The following is a 20046-nucleotide window of genomic DNA, read 5'->3' on the forward strand; positions in this document are numbered from 1 at the left end:
ACAGGCAAGTGTAAAATTGATAAAATAACAAGAAAAGTATTCAATTAACTGAAAGCATTTTGCAACACAGCCTACAACAGATTTTTCTCCTTCCAAATTTTCATCTGGCAAATTAGAATTGTCTGATTGTTAAATTGTACCTTTCCTACCTCCAGCAGCTCGGAGTAGACCATTACTAAAGAATCCATCTGAAGAGTTGTGCCTTCTACGATTTATGCCAAATCGACCATCACCCCGAGCAAAATGATCACTGTGTTTCTCATTGGTGGAAGAGGACTGCATGAAAAATTTTCAAAAAGCAGCAAAATTACTTGTGCTTTCCACAACAGTATTAAGTTCACCAATTCTGCTCCAAATAGCTATAAACTTATGTGAGAAATAAAATGCTGCTGTTCAATAATTATTCTGCTGCTATACTGAAGCTCTGCCCTTTTTAGGTCACAAAGTCTAACTGCTGCAGTAAATTCTGGGTAAAATTATTGAGTTAAATTACTGTTCAGGCTTTGTACAGAAAAAGGGACACAATCAAGGGTCAATGATGTGGCTGCAGCATTCTAACTCCAGCATTTCCTTTGCTGAGTTTCCCTATAGATTACTAATGACTACCTTATAATTTTTGCTGAAAACAGCATAAACATTTGAGTGGCACTTGAACTGTCATGGACAGCAAAGCAGAGGTGCGACAAATAGACTATGTCTAGCATGCAAGTTCTATCATACTTTTAATTAACAAGAAATACCATCTTATCTTAATGGCACAACCATTATACCATTATTTGGAGCATGTAAAGCTGAATTTCACGAAGCCGATGATCCAACTCAGATACTATAAAGTCTAATGTAGTAAATTATTTTATTCTACATTAATTGAGCAGCAAAGTCAAAGTAGTTACATAGACTTTCAATTCTGTGGGTCAATGGCTGGCAGCAAAACAATGTACTCACTTGGGTTTCCCACTTAATAAATTCTTTTGCACGTGGACATTTCTAACTTTTCTGGTAGTTCTGAGGTTGCTTGGGTTTGGGAAGATAGAAAGTTTAACTTTTCTTCTTGTTACATGGCCTATGAATACCACCAAATAAATAGACTCAAGTTGTTTCCCACCCATAATTTTGCTACTGAAGTAAATTCGTGGGATGTGTATGCAACATGCTTGTGAAGTCAATGCACACATTCTGGGTCGAATTTTAATTGCTCGCCAAGCTTTCAACTCGGCGGCCTTCTGAGACCCAAGTGCCACCGAGGAACCTCCGCGATATTATGCACAGAGGCTCATTTAAATAGAGGAGGCGGAGCGGCCGCCCCCGATGACGTGTAGGGGGCAGCCACCGCGTCCTCAGCAACAGCATCCGGCGTCACCGCACAGGCACCATTTTTGAAGGGCTTTAAGCCCTTACAATTACTTTTAATTATTAAAGGTGCAGCATTGTTAAATTATTAAAAAATAATACTGATGTGGATGGCCCTTCCCCAAACCCCCCAATGGCCATTTAAGTAGCACTTAATGTCAGAAAAGGTTTTGTTCCCTTCCCGAACTTTACCCCCCAAACTTCTAACATTTGGCCTACAATCTCTTCCCACCATCCCCATATCCAATGAAAACTGATTTCCCTGCTCTTCCACCCCTCCTCCCCACCAGGCTCTCGCCTCGGAACTCCATGCGGAGTTCCGATGGTGTGCAGAATGGCAGCCATAAAATCGACGTGGGACAGCTGCTGCCCGCAGCTAAGTACGTTTGCATATAATTACTCTTCATTTACATATTTAGATGAAGGGCCCCCCACCATGCAGCAGGGGGCCGCACCGGGGTAGCCCCGCCACCAGAAATATGCCCTTCTTGACGTCGCGGGTCGAAGTGAGCCTCTCCCCATGACCCGCAGCGTCGAGGGGCTGGTAAAATTCAGCCCTATGCGTGTACATCATAGTGCAAGATACATAGTATCATTCGTGCAACTGGATCCGCTGGGAGCAGGGGAATTTCTGTTCTTTGAAGATGAGAAATGGGCAGAATTTTTTTTTTACTGATCCACCTAGAAAAGAAAATCAGGGAATCTCAGTGGAAATGGGTTCAAAAATGTATATTTGGAGACTTATTATTGTATTATATGCAAAAGAAAAATATATACTGAATTTAAAATCAAAAAAAGCTAAAATGTTTGACTTAAAACAATTAGGAAAATAAGGCTGATCAATCCAAATTTAATTGAATACAAAAAGCAGGCAACAAAGCACAGCTCACCAACTGAAGATCAGGAAAATACTACAGAAATTAGCCCAGTTCACATAGGATTTCTACCTGGCAGGTGGAGCAAAAAATGTTACATCACTGAAACAGATTACCTGGTCATTATCTCTCTGCTGTTTAACGCACCTTGTAGCTCAAATTGGCTGCCCCACTTCTGACATTATGACAATGAATACACATCAAAATAGTACTTAATTGCCTGTAAAGTGTTTTGGGATGTCCTGAGCTTGTGAAAACCGCTACATAAATGCAAGTTTTTTTTTAGTACTTAAAAGTTCCAACTTAAGTGCAATAATAGATGGCAATGCACTGTAATGCACATATTCTGGTTCCCATATAAACAGTAAATCTTTATTAGAAATCTTTATTAGGTAAAAAGTATTATTTATGCTTTGTTTATTTTGCTGCTACCTTCCAGCCAGTTATATCTCATTTCCATTCTCTAGCTTTAACTAATTTACCTGTGCCCACTGGTCAATACTTAAATGCTCACAGAGCGCGTGCATGACGTCCGTGTCTAAATATTCAGGACAGTTTTAAGTAGGTTTAAAAAGTGATCCTTACATTCGCGACCCCCCCCCCCTCCCTCCCCCACAACTACCCCGTCAAGCACATTTTACACAATATTTAATACTGCTAGGTAGGTATAATCCAGACAGCAATAAACTTAAGTGTTATAAAATTAAGAAATGCTGGAACCACTCAGCAGGTCTGGCAGCATCTGTGGAAAGAGAAGCAGAGTTAACTCTGCTTCTCTTTCCACAGATGCTGCCAGACCTGCTGAGTGGTTCCAGCATTTCTTAATTTTATTTCAGATTTCCAGCATCTGCAGTATTTTGCTTTTATATTGTTATAAAATTATCTCCTCCAATGGGACTCGCAGTTCTTCTCTCCAGAGTTTTTTTAATGACTTTGACAGTATTGCAGATTTTTCTAATGGTACACATTTATCTTCAACCATGTCTGCAATCTAATCTTTAGACTAGTTCAACATTGGTATCACATTACCCCGTGGAGAGGATTAATCATAATGTAATTTTTATGAATTGCAAGTTATTATATTTCAAAAAGGTCAGAATGCAAACGTAAGAATTAATACAGCTGAAACAATAGTCAAGGGTTTATTGCCAGGATGGACTGAATCTGCATGCATACATAATATTGAGGATGCTGTTGGTCAGTTAGGAAACATACTGTTGTTATCCACAAGATAAAATACAAGAGCTTTAGAACAGAGAGCAAGAAAAATGTTCTTCACAAAGACTTGCGACTTTGTGGAATTCACTTCTAGTGTTTGCGGTGAGGCAGAAACTATGTCAACATTCAAGATTAGATTGGATAGGCCAATGAAGGAAATGGGGATGAAGGGATTTGGGAACATGGCTGGTTAGCGTGATTTGGACTATTTATTTGCACGGAAGGTGAACGCCAAAAGAGATTACTTTGGCTTAATAGACAGTTATCATGTTGCAATTTCTACATATTTCTGTGCATAAAATACAAAAAATTAATAACCAATCTTCAAGAATTAGTTACAACAATTCTGTAATAACAACAATGTGCATTTATATAGTGACTTTAAAATAGCAAAATGTCTGAAGGTGCCTAACAAGAGCATTATCAACAAAAAAAAACATTTTTGACACCAAGCCACAGGAAGAGATATCAAGAGAGATGAAGAGGAGCTTGGTCAAAGAGCTAGATTTTAGGGAGCATCTTAAAGGAGAGAAGAGAGAGAGAAAAAGAGAGTGGAGGGAATAGGGAATTCCAGAGCTTAGGGCTAAGACAACTAAAAGCACAGCAATTAATGGTGAAAGTTGGGGAAGCGCAAGAGTCCAGAAGAGGAAGACAGCAGAGATCTTGAAGACATGGAGAGTTGGAGGAGGGTACAGAGATAGGGAGGGGACGAGGTCATGGAGGAATTTGAAAGCAAGGATGAGAATGCTAAAACTGAGACAGTCAGAATAGGAGCCAGGGTAGATCAATAAACACAGGGGTGATTGAGGAACAATTGCTGGTGCAAGTCAAGATACTTGGCAGAGTTTAGGATGAGCACAAGTTTATGTCGAGTGGAAGATGGAGGCCAGCCAGGAGTGCATTGGAACAATCAAGTCTAGAGGTAACAAAAGCACAGATGAGTGTTGCAGCCACAGATGAGCTGAGGCAGGCTAAGAGTTGGCGGATGTTATGGAGGCAGTCTTGGTAATGGAGCAGTATGTGGTCAAAAGATCATCTCAGGGTCAAACACAACACCAAGGTTGCGAATAGTCCGGCTCAACTTCAAACAGTTGACAGATAGAAAAGGTGGTTAGGGAATGGAGTCTGTGGTGGGGACCAATGACAATGGTATTCAGTCTTCCCAATACAACATGTTCTGCGGCTTCAAAAGAAACTATGCTAAGGTTTTCTCACTACAACTCAACTTTTTTTTTTGAACAAAATATACATTTAAAAACAACCTGTATTTATATATACCTTTACCGTTAAAAAAAAAATCCCAAGGTGTTTCACAGGAGCATTATAAAGCAAAATTTGACACTGAGCCACATAAGGCGATGTTAGGGCAGATGGTCAAAAGCTTGATCAAAGAGGTAAGTTTTAAGGAGCGTCTTAAAGGAGAAACAAGAGGTAGAGAGGCAGAGGGGTTTAGTGAGAGAATTCCTGAACTTAGGGCCTAGGCAGCTGAAGGCACGGCCAACAGTGTAGCAATTAAAATCAGAATTGCTCAAGAGGCCAGAATTAGATGAGCTCAGCCATCTTGGAGGGTTGTGGGCTCGAGGAGATTACTAAGATAGGGAGGGGCAAGGCCATGGAGGAACTGGAAACCAGGATGAGAATCTTAAAATGAGGTGTTGATTGACTGCTTAAAACAAACTAAAATCTAAAAACTCACATATATTCTAGCATACCTTGGTTGAAGACTGAGATGTTGGAAAATTAAGCCAAGCAGGAACAAAGTCATGCTGCGCCATTTAGGTCCAGTGTCTCCTGTCAGCGGAGTGAGGTATCAAACCTCATGGCCAGGATCCTGCAAAAATAAAAAGCAGCAAAGATGAAGTAAGCATGTATCCCTGACTGACCTCAACCAACACACCAATAAAGTTAAGTAGACTGGGATTATTCCTTTCTTGACCCAAACAATTTTTTTTCATACTAACCTCTTATGGTCAGTTCACCATCTATAATCTAGGCAAAGTAAGTATTCACTCAATATGTACTAGTCCCTTTAGAACTAATATAATGAAGCTTAGTTTTGCAAATGCCTGGTGGAGAAAAGGAAATCTTGACATGTATGGTCAACCCTCTTGCACTACTTGAGTACAACAACTGGACTGACTAAGTAACAAACCACCTCCCCTTACATATTCATGCTGCCAGACTGCAGGATTGCTTAGTTTTCCTTCTTGGGAAGATAGAGAGAACTTTTTTTTTAATCTTAAAATTCTGCTGGCTTTTACTGAGTTCCACCAACTGCAATACAGAGAACTTCCAACAGATTTTGTCACCACTTCCAAAACAAAAGTTTTTCTCACAAGTGGAACTGAAGCACAGACTATACTATGGAATGTATAGTAATGCATAGGGCGGCACAGTGGCGCAGTGGTTAGCACCGCAGCCTCACAGCTCCAGGGACCCGGGTTCGATTCCGGGTACTGCCTGTGTGGAGTTTGCAAGTTCTCCCTGTGTCTGCGTGGGTTTTCTCCGGGTGCTCCGGTTTCCTCCCACAAGCCAAAAGACTTGCAGGTTGATAGGTAAATTGGCCATTACAAATTGTCACTTGTATAGGTAGGTGGTAGGGAAATATAGGGACAGGTGGGGATGTTTGGTGGGAATATGGGATTAGTGTAGGATTAGTATAAATGGGTGGTTGATGGTCGGCACAGACTCGGTGGGCCGAAGGGCCTGTTTCAGTGCTGTATCTCTTAAAAAAAAAATATTGTGGAAGGAGTACAAGACAGAACGCCAAGCTGTTGAGAAGTCAAACTTTAAAATTACATTTTAAATTTCACCCAGGGCTTCTTTCTGTTTTGGGGCTGGTAGCAACCATCAGGGTGAGCTCTCCATACACTTGATGGCCCATATTGTAGAAAAAAAATGACTGGGACATTACTACAGATTTAATAACAATTCTGTTTAGTGCACACTTGTACCTTTGTCTTTTCCTAACAGTCCTTTTAGTTTAGTGTAAGTCATTTCTTAAAGTAAAACAAGGTGCCAACTAACTGATCTGAGAGAATCTCTCTCTCTCTCTATAATCTCCCCCAGCCACTCAACCCTCAAGTTATCTGCTAATTTGGTCTTGAGAATCCCCGATTTTAATTGCTCCACCACTGGCGGCTATGCCTTCAGCTGCAAAGGCCCTAAGTTCTGGAATTTCTTCCCTCAACCTCTCTTTCCTCTTTTAAGATGCTCCTTAAAATGTACCTCTTTGACCAGGCTTTTGGTCATCTGCCCTAATATCTCCTTAAGTGGGCTGGTGTCAAATTTAGCTTTATATTGTTCCTGTGAAGCTCCTTGGGCGTTTTATTATGAAGGCACAATATAAATACAAGTTATTGCTGTTAAGGTTTCATGGTATGGCAAATTACAACAGGTGATCCTCATATTGTTAAAATGTTTGCGCTTTACAATAGCTGAACACACTAACAAGCAACATTTTACTGCCAAACTGTTGTTTAAATGAGTTGAGTTTACAATCCAAAAACAATTTTTAAAAAAATATCAATTTTGGTACAGAAGGAACAAGCTTGATATTTTAATGTTTAAGAGCATAGGAACAAAGAAATTCTACTTCTAGTATATCAAACTCAGGATTAAAAATTTACAGAAAATTGTTATGTGACAGAAAACAAGTGCATTATTTGAAAACTGCAACGTAAATGCAGTTCTCAATTAAACCTCTAAAGTATGACACACCTTACCTTCAAGCAGAGCTCTGTGGGCCCTCAGCTTTGATGTTTCCAGTACTGGAGCTTCTTGTTCTCCCCAAGGCAGGTTTGCAAACCGTAGGAAGAGTTTGCAGGGTGATCTGGTCACTGAAGCACAAGGAGCAGCACTCCGTGCTCACCTACACCTCAATCCCACCTCAGCTGCTCATTTTACTAACGCCCTTCCCAAGTTTACAAAATAATCTTAAAACTTACACCAGCTAAATTTTTTTAACTGACAGCAGGATGAACTACGCTCACCTCATTAATGTTCCCAGTGAAATGACCCAGAGTGAAAAGAAAAAAAGTTACATTACATAAAACAAATTAGCTACTCTTTTATCAACAATGATTTGATTACAACATACCCAAAACAATAAAAACAGGTACCCAGATTTTATTTCATGAATGTACTGGATTCTCACATTTACAGATTGAGCTTCATCATTCTTTGTTTCTTCCCATATCCATCATTTCCATAGCTGGCTCTAGGATACACTGCACACTTCTGAGAGCCCTTACAGTGATTTTAAAGGCATCTGCAAAATTGGCATCTAGCATAACAGTGTAATTCTAAATCTAACATCTACCTTAACATTTCCAAATATGCAGCCAACCAAAACAATTTAAAAAATTAAAATGCTTCTGTCTCCTTGTAAGTCAATTTTCCCCCACTCGTCAAATTAACTTTTGCTTTTTATATTTCAGAGCTGACCATACTAAAACTAACAAGCTAAGTAATAATCCTATTTCTTTTCATCCTTTGCAGCAAAACAAAAATGCTTTCCCTGGTACTGTCAGTGTAACCCTCGCATTTCCAGTAATACCTGCAAGAAAGTAAAACAATAATTTAGGTGGAGAATTATGATCTTCTGAAAACTGCTATACTCGACACCACCATAAATTTTTCTTAATACTGTACCTAAATGGCATATCCTGAATAATACGCAAAAACAATGTAAACTAGTAATCAAGATGCAGGTGGATCCTCCTTTCCAAAGTGCACTTCACTTTTAAATAGTTATTTGGTAGTACAGAACTTGAGTATCGCTGAAAATGGAGACTTTTGTCGAAGCTTTCATCTTGCACTCATCAGGACAAATCGCAAGAATGCCAATGTAAGGGAAAGCAACAAGTGTATACTGTATGAGAAGAGATGCTTGGCAGTTAACTGTCAGTCATCATAAACTGGTGCATCCTCCATGGCAATGCCTCTACCAGAGTCCACTTGCCAACCAATCAGCATTCCCTTCTCATACAGCACAAATATGTTGCTTTCTTTTGCATTGGTATTCTTGCGAATTGTCCTGCTGAGTGGAAGACGAAAAGCTTCGACAAAATGTCCCCGTTTTCAGCAAAACTTTACTTAAAATAAATAGGAACCTTCTGCAATGGAGGATAACCCCTTCAGCTGAAGAATTATTGAAAGAAAAACACCAGTTCAGATTCCATGTCACTGCAGAACAGAACACTACCATTGTATGTTAATCTGCACAAAGGTAATTTGAACACCTTGTTATATGATGCAATTTATATCTGAGATATAGATAAAAGATAGAATTAAGTTTTGAAACATATGAGAATTCAGCGCTTAAAAGGATTTAAGTATTTACAAGCATTGCACTTGGGTCTATTTCTATATATTACTTTTAACTTTTAGAAGAAATGCATGTAATGCGTAATTGAAAGATACAAATGATTAAAGTTGAAGTTATCTCTCAATGCACAACTGTTTAGAGAGGAACTGTCAACCATCACCTTTATAAACAATGAAAAGTTCATATTTTCCCAAAATGGAGAGATAGATACTTTTTTTAAAAAGTTAATACTTATTAGTCATCATCATGAATAACCTGAAAGGTCATTTATAGTATCAGTTATTCTGTATAGGTTTTTAGTATCTTGAGTTTGCATCCAATTGCCAGGTAACATATATATCTCCCTCAGATTTCCAGGTACTAGGAGCTCACTGTACCTTTAAAAACCTTTCCCCCTCAAAAATAGCCCAAAAAAGGCTCTAAATTACTCAGCGCAAATCTCAGTCTTCCCCGAGAGAAAAATTGGCATAATGATACCATGGCAAGCAATAACATGGATGATTCTGTAGGCATATTAAGTTCACCCTAAACATTTTTCATACTTACTCAAAAGGAAATCTGACATATAGAGGTGTGCACAAATCTTTCTAGAAACTGAATACTGGATCAGAGTGTAGACTCAGATGTAAATTTTCCAACTATTTTACTAAAAAAGGGGTCTCTTTTTCAACTGAAATTGTCATGCCAATGCAAAGGAAAACACAGTGGCTGAGGCACCTGGGCATAAATTTATAAAACAGAATCATAGAAGGTTTACGGCACAGAAAGAGGCCACTTGGCCCATCAAGTCTGCGCCATCCAAAAAACAAGCACAGAGTCTAACCCCACCTTCCAGCATTTGGTCCGTAGCCCTGCAGCTTACGGCACTTGAGGTGCATATCGAGACACCTTATAAATGAGCTAAGTGTTTCTAACTCTACTACCCTTTCAGGCAGTGAGTTCCAGACCCCCGCCATCTTCCGGGTGAAAAAACATTTCCTCATTTCCCCCCCTAATCTTTCTACCAAACACTTTAAATCTATGCCCCCTCGTCACTGACCTCTCTGCTAAGACAAAATAGGCCCTTCACATCCACTCTATCCAGGCCCCTCATAATTTTGTACATTTCAATCAAATCTCCCCTCAGCTTTCTCTGTTCCTAGGAAAACAATCCCAGCCTATCCAAACTCTCCTCGTAGCTGCATTTTTCCAGTCCCGGCAACATCCTCGTAAATCTCCTCTGTACCCTCTCTTGTGCAATTACATTCTTTCTGTACTGTAAGTAGTTTTGTGCTCATCCAATACCCAAAGTAGTCAACTGTTACCCATATTGTAAAAACAGTACATCTACTATAACCAGGGATCACAATTTGTTTAGTATCCCGAACAGTTAAAAAATTGAAGCACTTCTGAGCTGCAGTCCAAAGCTAACTAGTACATTCCAATCTGAATAGTTCCTGTACCAACGGCAATTAAACTCAATTTCTTGAACCTGTTCTTATCTTGTGACCTTAAAATGTACAAAGTTTTGTCTTATAATACTCCTATTCTCACAATATATGTTGTTTGACCTAATACAAGCAATGACATGATCCAGCAATTGTCCATTAACATTTTAATATATTGTCACTGAATTTATAAGGTGACTTATGTTACAAGCTTACTCCAGTTATTTTTCTTCTCATACCCAATCAAAAGGCTCATTTTAAAATGCTGGCCCACACTCTCTATGAGCCAAAACATGACCTTGTGTCTAATCTGAGACAGCAGGTTACAAGACAAACAACCAACCTTTTTTACTATTACGGTACGCACTAATGCAGGATTGATGACCTCTTACTCTAGGACAATTAATACTCTGCCAAAAAAAGCCAATCATTTTACTGGGAAATACCATTAATAAGCCTGATTAAAACAAAGCAAATCAAAGACATGAAGATAACACTTGGTTTCTTTCCAGCATTTCAAACTGCTTCAAAATAATAACAATAATTGTAATTTTCCCAATTTGTAACATGACTGCGAATAAACCGTCCCCATTGGTGGAAGGGTCGAGATCCAGAGGACACCAATTTAATGTGATAGGCAAAAGAACCAGAGGAAATATGAGGAAAAACTTGTTTTAAAACACAGTGCGTGGTTAGATTTTGGAATGCACAGCCTGACAGTGTGGTGGAGGCAGATTCAATTGTGGCTTTCAAAAAGGAATTGAATAATAATCTGGAGAGAAAAGATTTGCAGGGCTATGGGGAAAAAGCTAGAAAATGGGACTAGCTGAGTTGCTCTCACAGAAAGCATGGACATGACAGACTGAATGGCCTCCTTCTGCGCTATAACCATTTTATGATTCTATGAAAGCTTTATACAGTACTGACCTCCATTGAGCGCATTAACAGGTTCCAGCATTAACAGCAGCACAGCCAGGTAGGAACTGCAGAATCTAGACCATTTGCCTGGGTTAACTGCATTTTTTCCCCTTGAAAGTCCAAACTTGCAAAATTGGATTTAAAAAAGGCCTGCTACATAAATACACAAAACTGTCAAAGTAAATCTCAAAAGATTTCCCAGAAACGAAACAAGCAATTCACCCACATTGTTACAAAAGTGCCTCTGTGTTTTGTTAAAATATATTTTTTGAGGACTCATTTCTGAAAGATTGAAGAAATGTTAAACTTTGGGATTTTCAAAGGGAGTCATGTACAAGCCACTTGACTTTACAAAACAGTCCCTGGAAATTTTTTTTTTTTAAAAAGGGTCACAGATGTTTTGTGAGGAAAACAGCCTTTCCAGGAAACCAACTGACTTCCAGCAACAACAAACCTTTCTGGGAAACCACCTGACTCCAGCTCAATAAACAACAGAGAACTTTGGACACCTGGAGAAGTTGTTTACAAGGAAGTGGCAGGTCAAGATTGATGGAGATCAAAAGGTTGACCTCCTGTTGTCGGTTTTGCTTTAGAATTGTTTTGATTTGAGATTAAACTGCATAAAAAGGGAGAGAACTTCCAAGGAGAGAAGAGAATTCCCAAGGAAGGAGAGAAGACCACAATCCAGCTTAGCTTTCCAGCACCTCTCTACAAGATCCTGAGAAGTCCACTGTGTCAATTCATCTTGTCTCCTGTCTTTGAAGAAAAGCCTGCTAAATTAATTCTCAACACCACCTGAAAAGAATTGTTCTAAAAGATCTACGCGTACTCGGACGCCAGACTGTATGCCAGTTTTGGAACACAACACATCTCATCTGCCGTTTCTTCAAGAATGAGCAAGTATTCAGCCCAAGTGTTTGTTTCGTCTGTAATAGAGCTCTAAAAACAAAAATCCCTTTATATTTCCGATTAACCGATGTGTGTGTGTGTGTGTGTGTGTGTGTGTGTGTGTGTGTGAGAGAGACAGAGACAGAGACAGAGAGAGACAGAGAGAGAGACAGAGAGAGAGACAGAGAGAGAGACAGAGAGAGAGACAGAGAGAGAGACAGAGAGAGAGACAGAGAGAGAGACAGAGAGAGAGACAGAGACAGAGAGAGAGAGAGAGAGTCTGAGGGGGCTAAGGTACAAAGGGAACTTTAATATTTCAATCTGTGTGTTTATGCTTTACTTCATTACTGGTTTAAACTTGTTTTATAATAAACTGATAATTTTGTTGCTTATGAAAAAAACCGTGTTGGTGTGTTTTATTCAGGGATAAAAATGGAGTCTACAATTGACCGCAAGTGGGAAAAAATTTGAATATATGTTGTGATCCGTACAGAAGTGCAACTAGAACAAATGGTGTACTCCTCCCGCCTCGGTTGTAACATTTCAGGACAAAACCTGATAAAGCAACTGCAAAGATCATGGGCAGAGAAAAACTGATGGCCCAATGATGGAAATAATTACTTCTAACATCTAGATGAACTATGAATGTACCTCTCACTAAAGTAATCTACCTTAACAACTGTTTCATTCACTTCTGAAGTTGCATCTACATGAACCTTTGACATGGTGTGCTCCAATTTCTCCCAATACAGAGAAATAAAGACACTGGACAATTTCTCCAAGCCTGCATTTACAGAAGCTGGAAAGAAGAAAATTGCCAAGGTATGAACAGGATAAATCCAACTCAGCCAATTACCACCTTATCAGCCTACTTCCGAACAACAAAACAACGGAAGAAGTCATTGGCAGTACGATCAAGTGATAGTTACTCATTAATAACCTGCTCACCGATACTCAGTTTGTGTTCTGCCAGGTCCACTTGGCTCCAGATGTCATTACAACCTTGGTTCTAAACATGGACAATAGAGCTGAATTCCAGAGGTGAGTTGAAAGCGACTGCCCTCGACATCAGGGCAGCATTCAACTGAGTGCAGTACCAAAAATCATCAGGAGAAAACTCTCCTGGCACAAAGGAGGCAAACCATCCGAGCTTGAGTGTATCACAGCAGAAGTTCCTCAAGGCAGCATCCGAGACTCAACTACACGCAGCTGCTTTCCTTTCACAAGGACGGAAGCAGCTGTTCTTTTATGATTGCAGTGTTCAGCTCCATTCACAATTCGTCAGCTGAAGCCGTCAATGCCTGCATGTAGCAAGACGAGGACTACATCTGAACTTCCACTCAAGTTTTTTTTAAAACTCGGTCCTGGGATGTGGGCATCGCTGGCTCGGCCAGCATTTATTGCCCATCCCTAATTGCTCTTGAGAAGGTGGTGGTGAGCTGCCTTCTTGAACCACTGCAGTCCATGTGGGGTAGGTACACCTAGAGTGCCGTTTGAAATGGAGTTCCAGGGTTTTGACACAGCAACATAGTTCCAAGTCAGGATGGTGTGTGGCTTGGCGGGGAACATGCAGGTGGTGGTGTTCCCATGCATCTTCTGCCCTTGTCCTTCTAGGTAATAGAAGTGGCGGGTTTGGAAGATGCGGTCTAAGGATCCTTGGTGCGTTGCTGCAGTGCATCTTGTAGATGGCACACACTGCTGCCACTGTACGTCAGTGGTGGAGGGAGTGAATGTTTGTAGATGGGGTGCCAATCAAGCGGGCTGCTTTGTCCTGGATGGTGTCAAGCTTCTTGAGTGTTGTTGGAGCTGCAACAATCCAGGCAAGTGGAGAGTATTCCATCACAGTCCTAACTTGTGCCTTGTAGATGATGGACAGGGTTTGGGGAGTCAGGAGGCGAGTTACTCACCGCAGGATTCCTAGCCTCTGACCTGCTCTTGTAGCCATGGTATTTATATGGCTACTCCAGTTCAGTTTCTGGATGTTTCAGTGGCAAGTAACATTCGTGCCATGCAAGTGGCAGGGAATAAACATCTCCAATAAAACAATTTAACCACTTCCAATTCACATTCAAAACCCTGGCAGTCACCATTGATGAGAATCTCAACTGCATAAGCCTCATAAATGCACAGCTACGAGAGCAAGTCAGATGCTGGATATTCTGCAGCAAGTGACTCATCTCCCAACTCCACAAATCTTCTGCACCACCTAAAAGGTGTTTTATGGAACACTGACCATTGCCTAGATGCGTGGAGCTGCAACACTAAACAAAACTTGCAACTATATAGCAACTCTGACTTTGTAAAACATTCCAAGAAACTCAACACTATTAAGGCAAATCAATCTGCTTGATGCATCCACTAGACATCCACCCACCTCCTCCACCACCTATGTACTATGGCTGCCAGGCATACTATCCAGAGTGCACTGCAGCAATTTGCCAAGCGCAACACCTCAAACCCACAGCCTCAACTACTTGGAAGGTCAAGGGCAGCTTCCTCCATCCTTTCGTAACACTTTGAAAAATTTATAACGTATCCTGGTTAATACTATTTAAAAAGCAGTTTTGTACCTCATTCTATGCAAAAACAAATTTCACTCCTTGGGCTAAAATCACTCATCAGACACTTGGCTTATACTGCCAATTTTGTTTTAATGTGATGCAAAAATATAATAGCAGCCAAAGGAAAAATGAAAAGCATTCATAAGAAAACAAAAATCTAGCCAAACATTCAAGAGATTAACAGAAAATTTAACTAGGAAATGGCAAGGGGTAGACTCAGAAACTAAAACAATAACATTTTTAAAATGTTCCAAGAAAACTGTGCTGTCTGGAGCCCTCACATTATTTCCCAACTGAGGAATCCAGTACCCAATTTAATTCCCATCAGCATAAACTCAATGCAAGATTTGACAATAGGTCCAGAACATCCTGTATTAAAAGCCCTCTGAGATATTCCAGTGTCAATGTAGACACATCAAAAAAACCACCTCTGTCATGCCTGATGAAATACACAAGCCAGTAAGTACAACATTAAACTGACATGTCCAGGATTTCACATGTAGACACTCAGCAATCTGATTTATAAAAATCAAAATGACATCCAGGTCTATAAAGGCATTTCTGCAGACGAAATCCATCACTGTTTATCATCTGTTTACCTACAGCTGTTCAGTTCCACAACTCATTAGATAATGAAGCAATCTGCACTCACATGCAGCAAGATCTGGACAACATTCAGGTTTGGGCTGGTAAGTGGCAAGTAATATTTGCACCACGCAAGTACTGGGCAATGACCACCTCCAACAAGACAGAATCTAACATCTCCCTTGACATTCAATGGCATTCCCATCGCTGAATCGCCCACCATCAACATCTTGAGGGTCATCACTGACCAGAAACTTAACTGGACCAGCCACATAAATATTGTGTCGACAAAGACAGGTTAGAAATTGGGAATTATGAGACGACTGATTGCCCTCCTGACTCCCCAAAGCCTGTTCACCATCTACAATGCACAAGTCAGGACTGTGATGGAATACTCTCCACTTCCCTGGATGGGTGCAGCTCCAACAACACTCAAGAAGATCGACACCATTCAGGACAAAGCAGCCTGCTTGACTGAACCCCATCCATCATCTTAAACATTCACTCCTTCTACCATCAGCACACTACGGCAGCAGCGTGCACCATCCACAAGATGCAGTGCAGCAACTCGCCAAACCCGTGACCTCTACCACCTAGAACAATGAGGGCAGTAGGCGCATGGGAGCACCACCACCTCCAAGTTCCCTTCCAAGTCATAAACCATCCTAACTTGGAAGTATATTGCTACTCCTTCATTGTTGCTGCGTCAAAATCCTGCGACTCCCTGCCTTATAGCACTGTGTGGAGTGCAGCAGTTCAAGGAGGCGGGTCAGCACCACCTTCTCGAGAGCAATTAGGGCTGGGCAATAAATGCTGGCCTTGCCAAGGACACCCACATCCCCTGTACGAATAAAAAAAAATTTGCAAATTATCTGAACTGATTAGCTCCCACCTTCCCAAAAACTTTCAAATTTGACTCAATCCTCATTTCATAACACAGTAAAGAGTAAAAATACTGATTCATGCAATACTGGAGGTTCTAGATCGCCATGATATCGTGCTGCAACTTCGACAACACACATCTCTATTTTCAGCAATACTAAACATTATATATTCTTTGTGGATAAGAGAATAGCAGAAGTGTTTGTATTGAGTGATGTGATCCAAATGAAACACTTGAGGCAGATTCTTGCATTAAAGCTTTGAATAAAATGCAAGTGTCTATGAATTTAAAAAAAAAATCATACAGTACCTTCATTATTATATTTTTTCATGATTTTTTTTGGATCAGCCACTGGCCTTTTGCCTCCAATACCAGAGTTCAAATCCAGTCAACCTGATAACATGCAAGTCTTTTCTATCTGCTAGACACACGATCCTGTGTGGAACGTGTTTTAGTAATATTAATCCAATTTGTGTATATTTGGGCACAGCACAAAATGCCTAATCTCACTCGGCACATAGACGTGGAAATGGAAACAAAATTAAACTTGTGCAGTTGAATGTTCCTCTGACTGCAGGCTGAGGGGCTTTTTGGAGAAGAGCACAGGGAGTTTTATTCTGTATCTAACCTGGGAAATACTTGTCCTACTTTCAATAAATTCTTGAAGAAATGCTTTTCCCTAATGGATCTTGCATATCTCCATAGTATTACCTTCTTTTAAGACTAAAGAGCTCAAGTTCTCCAGTCTTTTATAATTCATTCTTACAACAGCAGGAATCAGTTGCTTCATTCTTCTCCCTAGCACATCCAAGGCTTCAATGTCTCCCTTGCATTTTGGTGCCTAAAAACAAACCTAGTATTCAAGTTGAAAGCTGATTAGGAGACTGTAGTTTCAGCACTAAACTCTCACACTTGTAATTGACTGAATCAGCAATATTGCTGAGTGCTGCTCCACAGTGTGTGCAGTAACTGCCAATTCTCCTCTGTATTTTATAACTTATCTAGTTCAACACAATTCATAACAGTACATACTGTATTGTCGTGGGAGTCAGTTGCCAGCATTCGCCAGAGCTGGCGGGCAGCCATAAAGACAGGGCTAAATTGTGGCGAGTTGAAGAGACTTAGTAGTTGGCATGAAAAAATACAGAGGCGCAAGGGGAGAGCCAACTGTGCAACAGCCCCTACAAACAAATTTCTCTGCAGCACCTGTGGAAGAGCCTGTCACTCCAGAATTGGCCTTTATAGCCACTCCAGGCGCTGCTTCACAAACCACTGACCACCTCCAGGCGCGTATCCATCGTCTCTCGAGATAAGGAGGCCCAAAAGAAAGAAAGAAGAACATACTGTATTTCACTCATGGTTTTCTTGCACCACACAATATCTTGTATCTCTGATAATGACAATTTTCCATCAAACTTGACACCAACCCCAATGTTTAAGGCAAATGTAATCAAATTACATTAAATTTCTGAATCCAAAGCTGCTTTTACATTGACACTATTTTAGTTCTGGTAGATGAATGTCTATGAGCCAGCTCCAATCATCTAAATTGCTAAACCAGACACCTTTATCCCAACAGTATACTTGCAGACTTCTGGGGCACGCTTCTCTATACTGCTCTCATCTAATATCACTTAACCAATAAATACCCACTGCTTAATTTCTTTCAGCCAATTTCTTATCCATATCCAGGTTTACCTTGGATTCCCATTGCTTTCAGCTTATACAGCAGCCTTTCTTGGGCAATGGCTTTCTAGAAGCCTTGGTATGTCATAGAGTTTCCAGAGTTCACTACAGAACTGTGGAGTTTTTAAAGAACATAAGAAATAGGAACAGGAGTAGGCAATTTGGCTCCTCGAACCTACTCCGCCATTCAATAAGATCATGGCTGATCTGATCGTGGCCTCAACTCTACTTTTCTGCCTGCCCCCCATAACCCTAGAGTCTCTTGTAGATCAAAAATCTGTCTAACTCAGCCTTGAATATATTCAATGACACAGCCTCCACTGCTCGCTGGGCTAGAGAATTCCAAAGATCAACAACACTTAGAAGAAATTTCTCTCTTGACTTCCATCTTAAAAGGGAGACCCTTAATTCTGAAAGGGTGCCCTTCAGTTCCCACAAGGCGAAACATCCTCTCAGGATCTATCCGGCCAAGCCTCCTCAAAATCTTCTATGATTCAATATGATCATCTCTCATTCTTCTAAACTCCAATGAGTATAGGCCCAACTTTTCCTCATAAGACAACCCCTTCATCACAGGAATCAACCTAGTCAACATTCTCAGAACTGACTTTCACACAAGTGTATCTCTCCTTAAATAAAGAGACCAAAACTGTAGTCAGTACTCCAGGTGTGGGACGGTTGTTGAAAGACTTGCCTACTTTTATAGTCCATTTGCTTTGCAATAAAGGCCAACATTCCATGTGCTTACTTGCTGTACCTGAATGCTAACTTTTTGTAATTCATGGACGAAGATCCCTTTGTACCGCAGCATTCTGCAGTCTCTCTCCATTTAAATAACACTCTGCTTTTCTATTTTTCCAAAGTGGACAACTTCACATTTTCCCACCTTATACTCCATCCGACAAATTTTTGCCCACTTACTTAACCGATCTCTATCTCTTTGCAGACTGTCCTCCTCACAACTTAACTTTCCTACCTATCTTTGTAATGTTAGCAAATTTGGCTACAATACACTCAGTCCCTTCAACCAAGTCATTAATATAGACTGTAAATAGTTGAGACCTCAACTCTGACCCCTGTGGCACTCCACTGGTTACAGTTTGCCAAGCTGAAAATGGTCCATTTACCCCAACACTCTGTTTCCTGTTAGTTAGCCAATCCTTTATCCATGCTAATATATTATCCCCAACATATAGAATCCTTTACTAGCCGATGTATAGAATATATGAGCAGGGAGGTTATGCTGGAACTGTATAAATCATTAGTTAGGCCACAACTTGAGTAAGTACTGTGTGCAATTCTGGTCTACACATTACAGAAAGGATGTAATTACACTAGAGAGTGTACAGAGGAGATTTACAAGGACTAGAAAAATGCAGCTACGAGGAAGATTGGACAGGCTGGGGTTGTTCTCCTTGGAACAGAGAAGGCTGACGGGAGATTTGGTTGAAATGTACAAAATTGTGAGGGGCCTGGAGAGAGTGGATGGGAAGGGCCTATTTACCTTAGCGAGGTCAATGACTAGGAAGCATAGATTTAAATTGATTGGTAGAAAGATTAGAGGGGAGCTGAGGAAAAGTTTTTTCACCCGGAGGGGGTTAGGGGCCTGGAACTCACTGCGTGTAAAGGGCAGTAGAGGCAGAAACCCTCAACTCATTTAAAAGGTGTCTGGATATGCACATCAAGTGCAGTAACCTGTAGCGCTACAGACCAAATGCTGGAAGGTGGGATTAGGCTAGGTGGCTTGTTTTTCAGCTGGCACAGACACAATGGGCCAAGTGGCCTCTTGCTGTGCCGTAAACTTCCTATAATTCTAACATCTTGAGCTCTTATCTGGTGTAGTAACCTTTAAAGTGGCACCTTATCGAATGCTTTTTGTGCTAAATGTCCTGCTACTACTTCCTTAATAATGGATTATAGCATTTTCCCAATGACAGATGACAGGCTAACTGGCATATACTTTCCTGCTTTCTGTCTCCTTCCTTTCTCGAATAGAAGTGTTACATTTACTATTTTCCAATCCCCGGGAACCTTTCCGGAATCTAGGGAATTTTGGAAGATGACAACCAATGCATCCACCATCTCTGGAGCCAACTCTTTTAAGACCCTAGGATACAGGCCATTAGGTCCACGAGACTTGTCAGTCTTTAGTCCCATTAGTTTTCCTAGTACTTTTCCTCCAGTGATAGTGATTGTTTTAAGTTTCTTACGTATCATCCTTTCTGTATGTCAACAACATAGAAGCAATTAAAGTTAGTTGCTAATTATTGATTTCATAATTTTATCAGTTATTGGATGCAAGACAAAAGCATCTGGCTCTGTTCTG

The 20046-nt window shown here is 40.5% G+C and overlaps 1 protein-coding gene across 2 annotated transcripts in view; it reads right to left on the reverse strand.

The window, feature by feature from the left end:
• Nucleotides 1–20046, reverse strand: part of gpbp1l1 (GC-rich promoter binding protein 1-like 1) — an 87651-nt gene that overhangs the window by 48299 nt on the left and 19306 nt on the right. Inside the window, exons 2-4 of one of the 2 annotated variants that reach the window (XM_068037069.1) lie at nt 7169–8001; nt 5156–5274; nt 150–276 (exon numbers count right to left, since the gene is read on the reverse strand). In XM_068037069.1, the coding sequence (XP_067893170.1) occupies nt 150–276; nt 5156–5218 (190 nt within the window). In that variant the 5' untranslated portion in view covers nt 5219–5274; nt 7169–8001. Of the gene's footprint in view, nt 1–140; nt 277–5155; nt 5275–7168; nt 8002–20046 lie in introns of both variants that reach the window. The other variant, XM_068037068.1, reaches the window with a different exon arrangement.

The sequence above is a fragment of the Heterodontus francisci genome, chromosome 8, assembly GCF_036365525.1.
Source record: "Heterodontus francisci isolate sHetFra1 chromosome 8, sHetFra1.hap1, whole genome shotgun sequence".
Taxonomy (NCBI): domain Eukaryota; kingdom Metazoa; phylum Chordata; class Chondrichthyes; order Heterodontiformes; family Heterodontidae; genus Heterodontus; species Heterodontus francisci.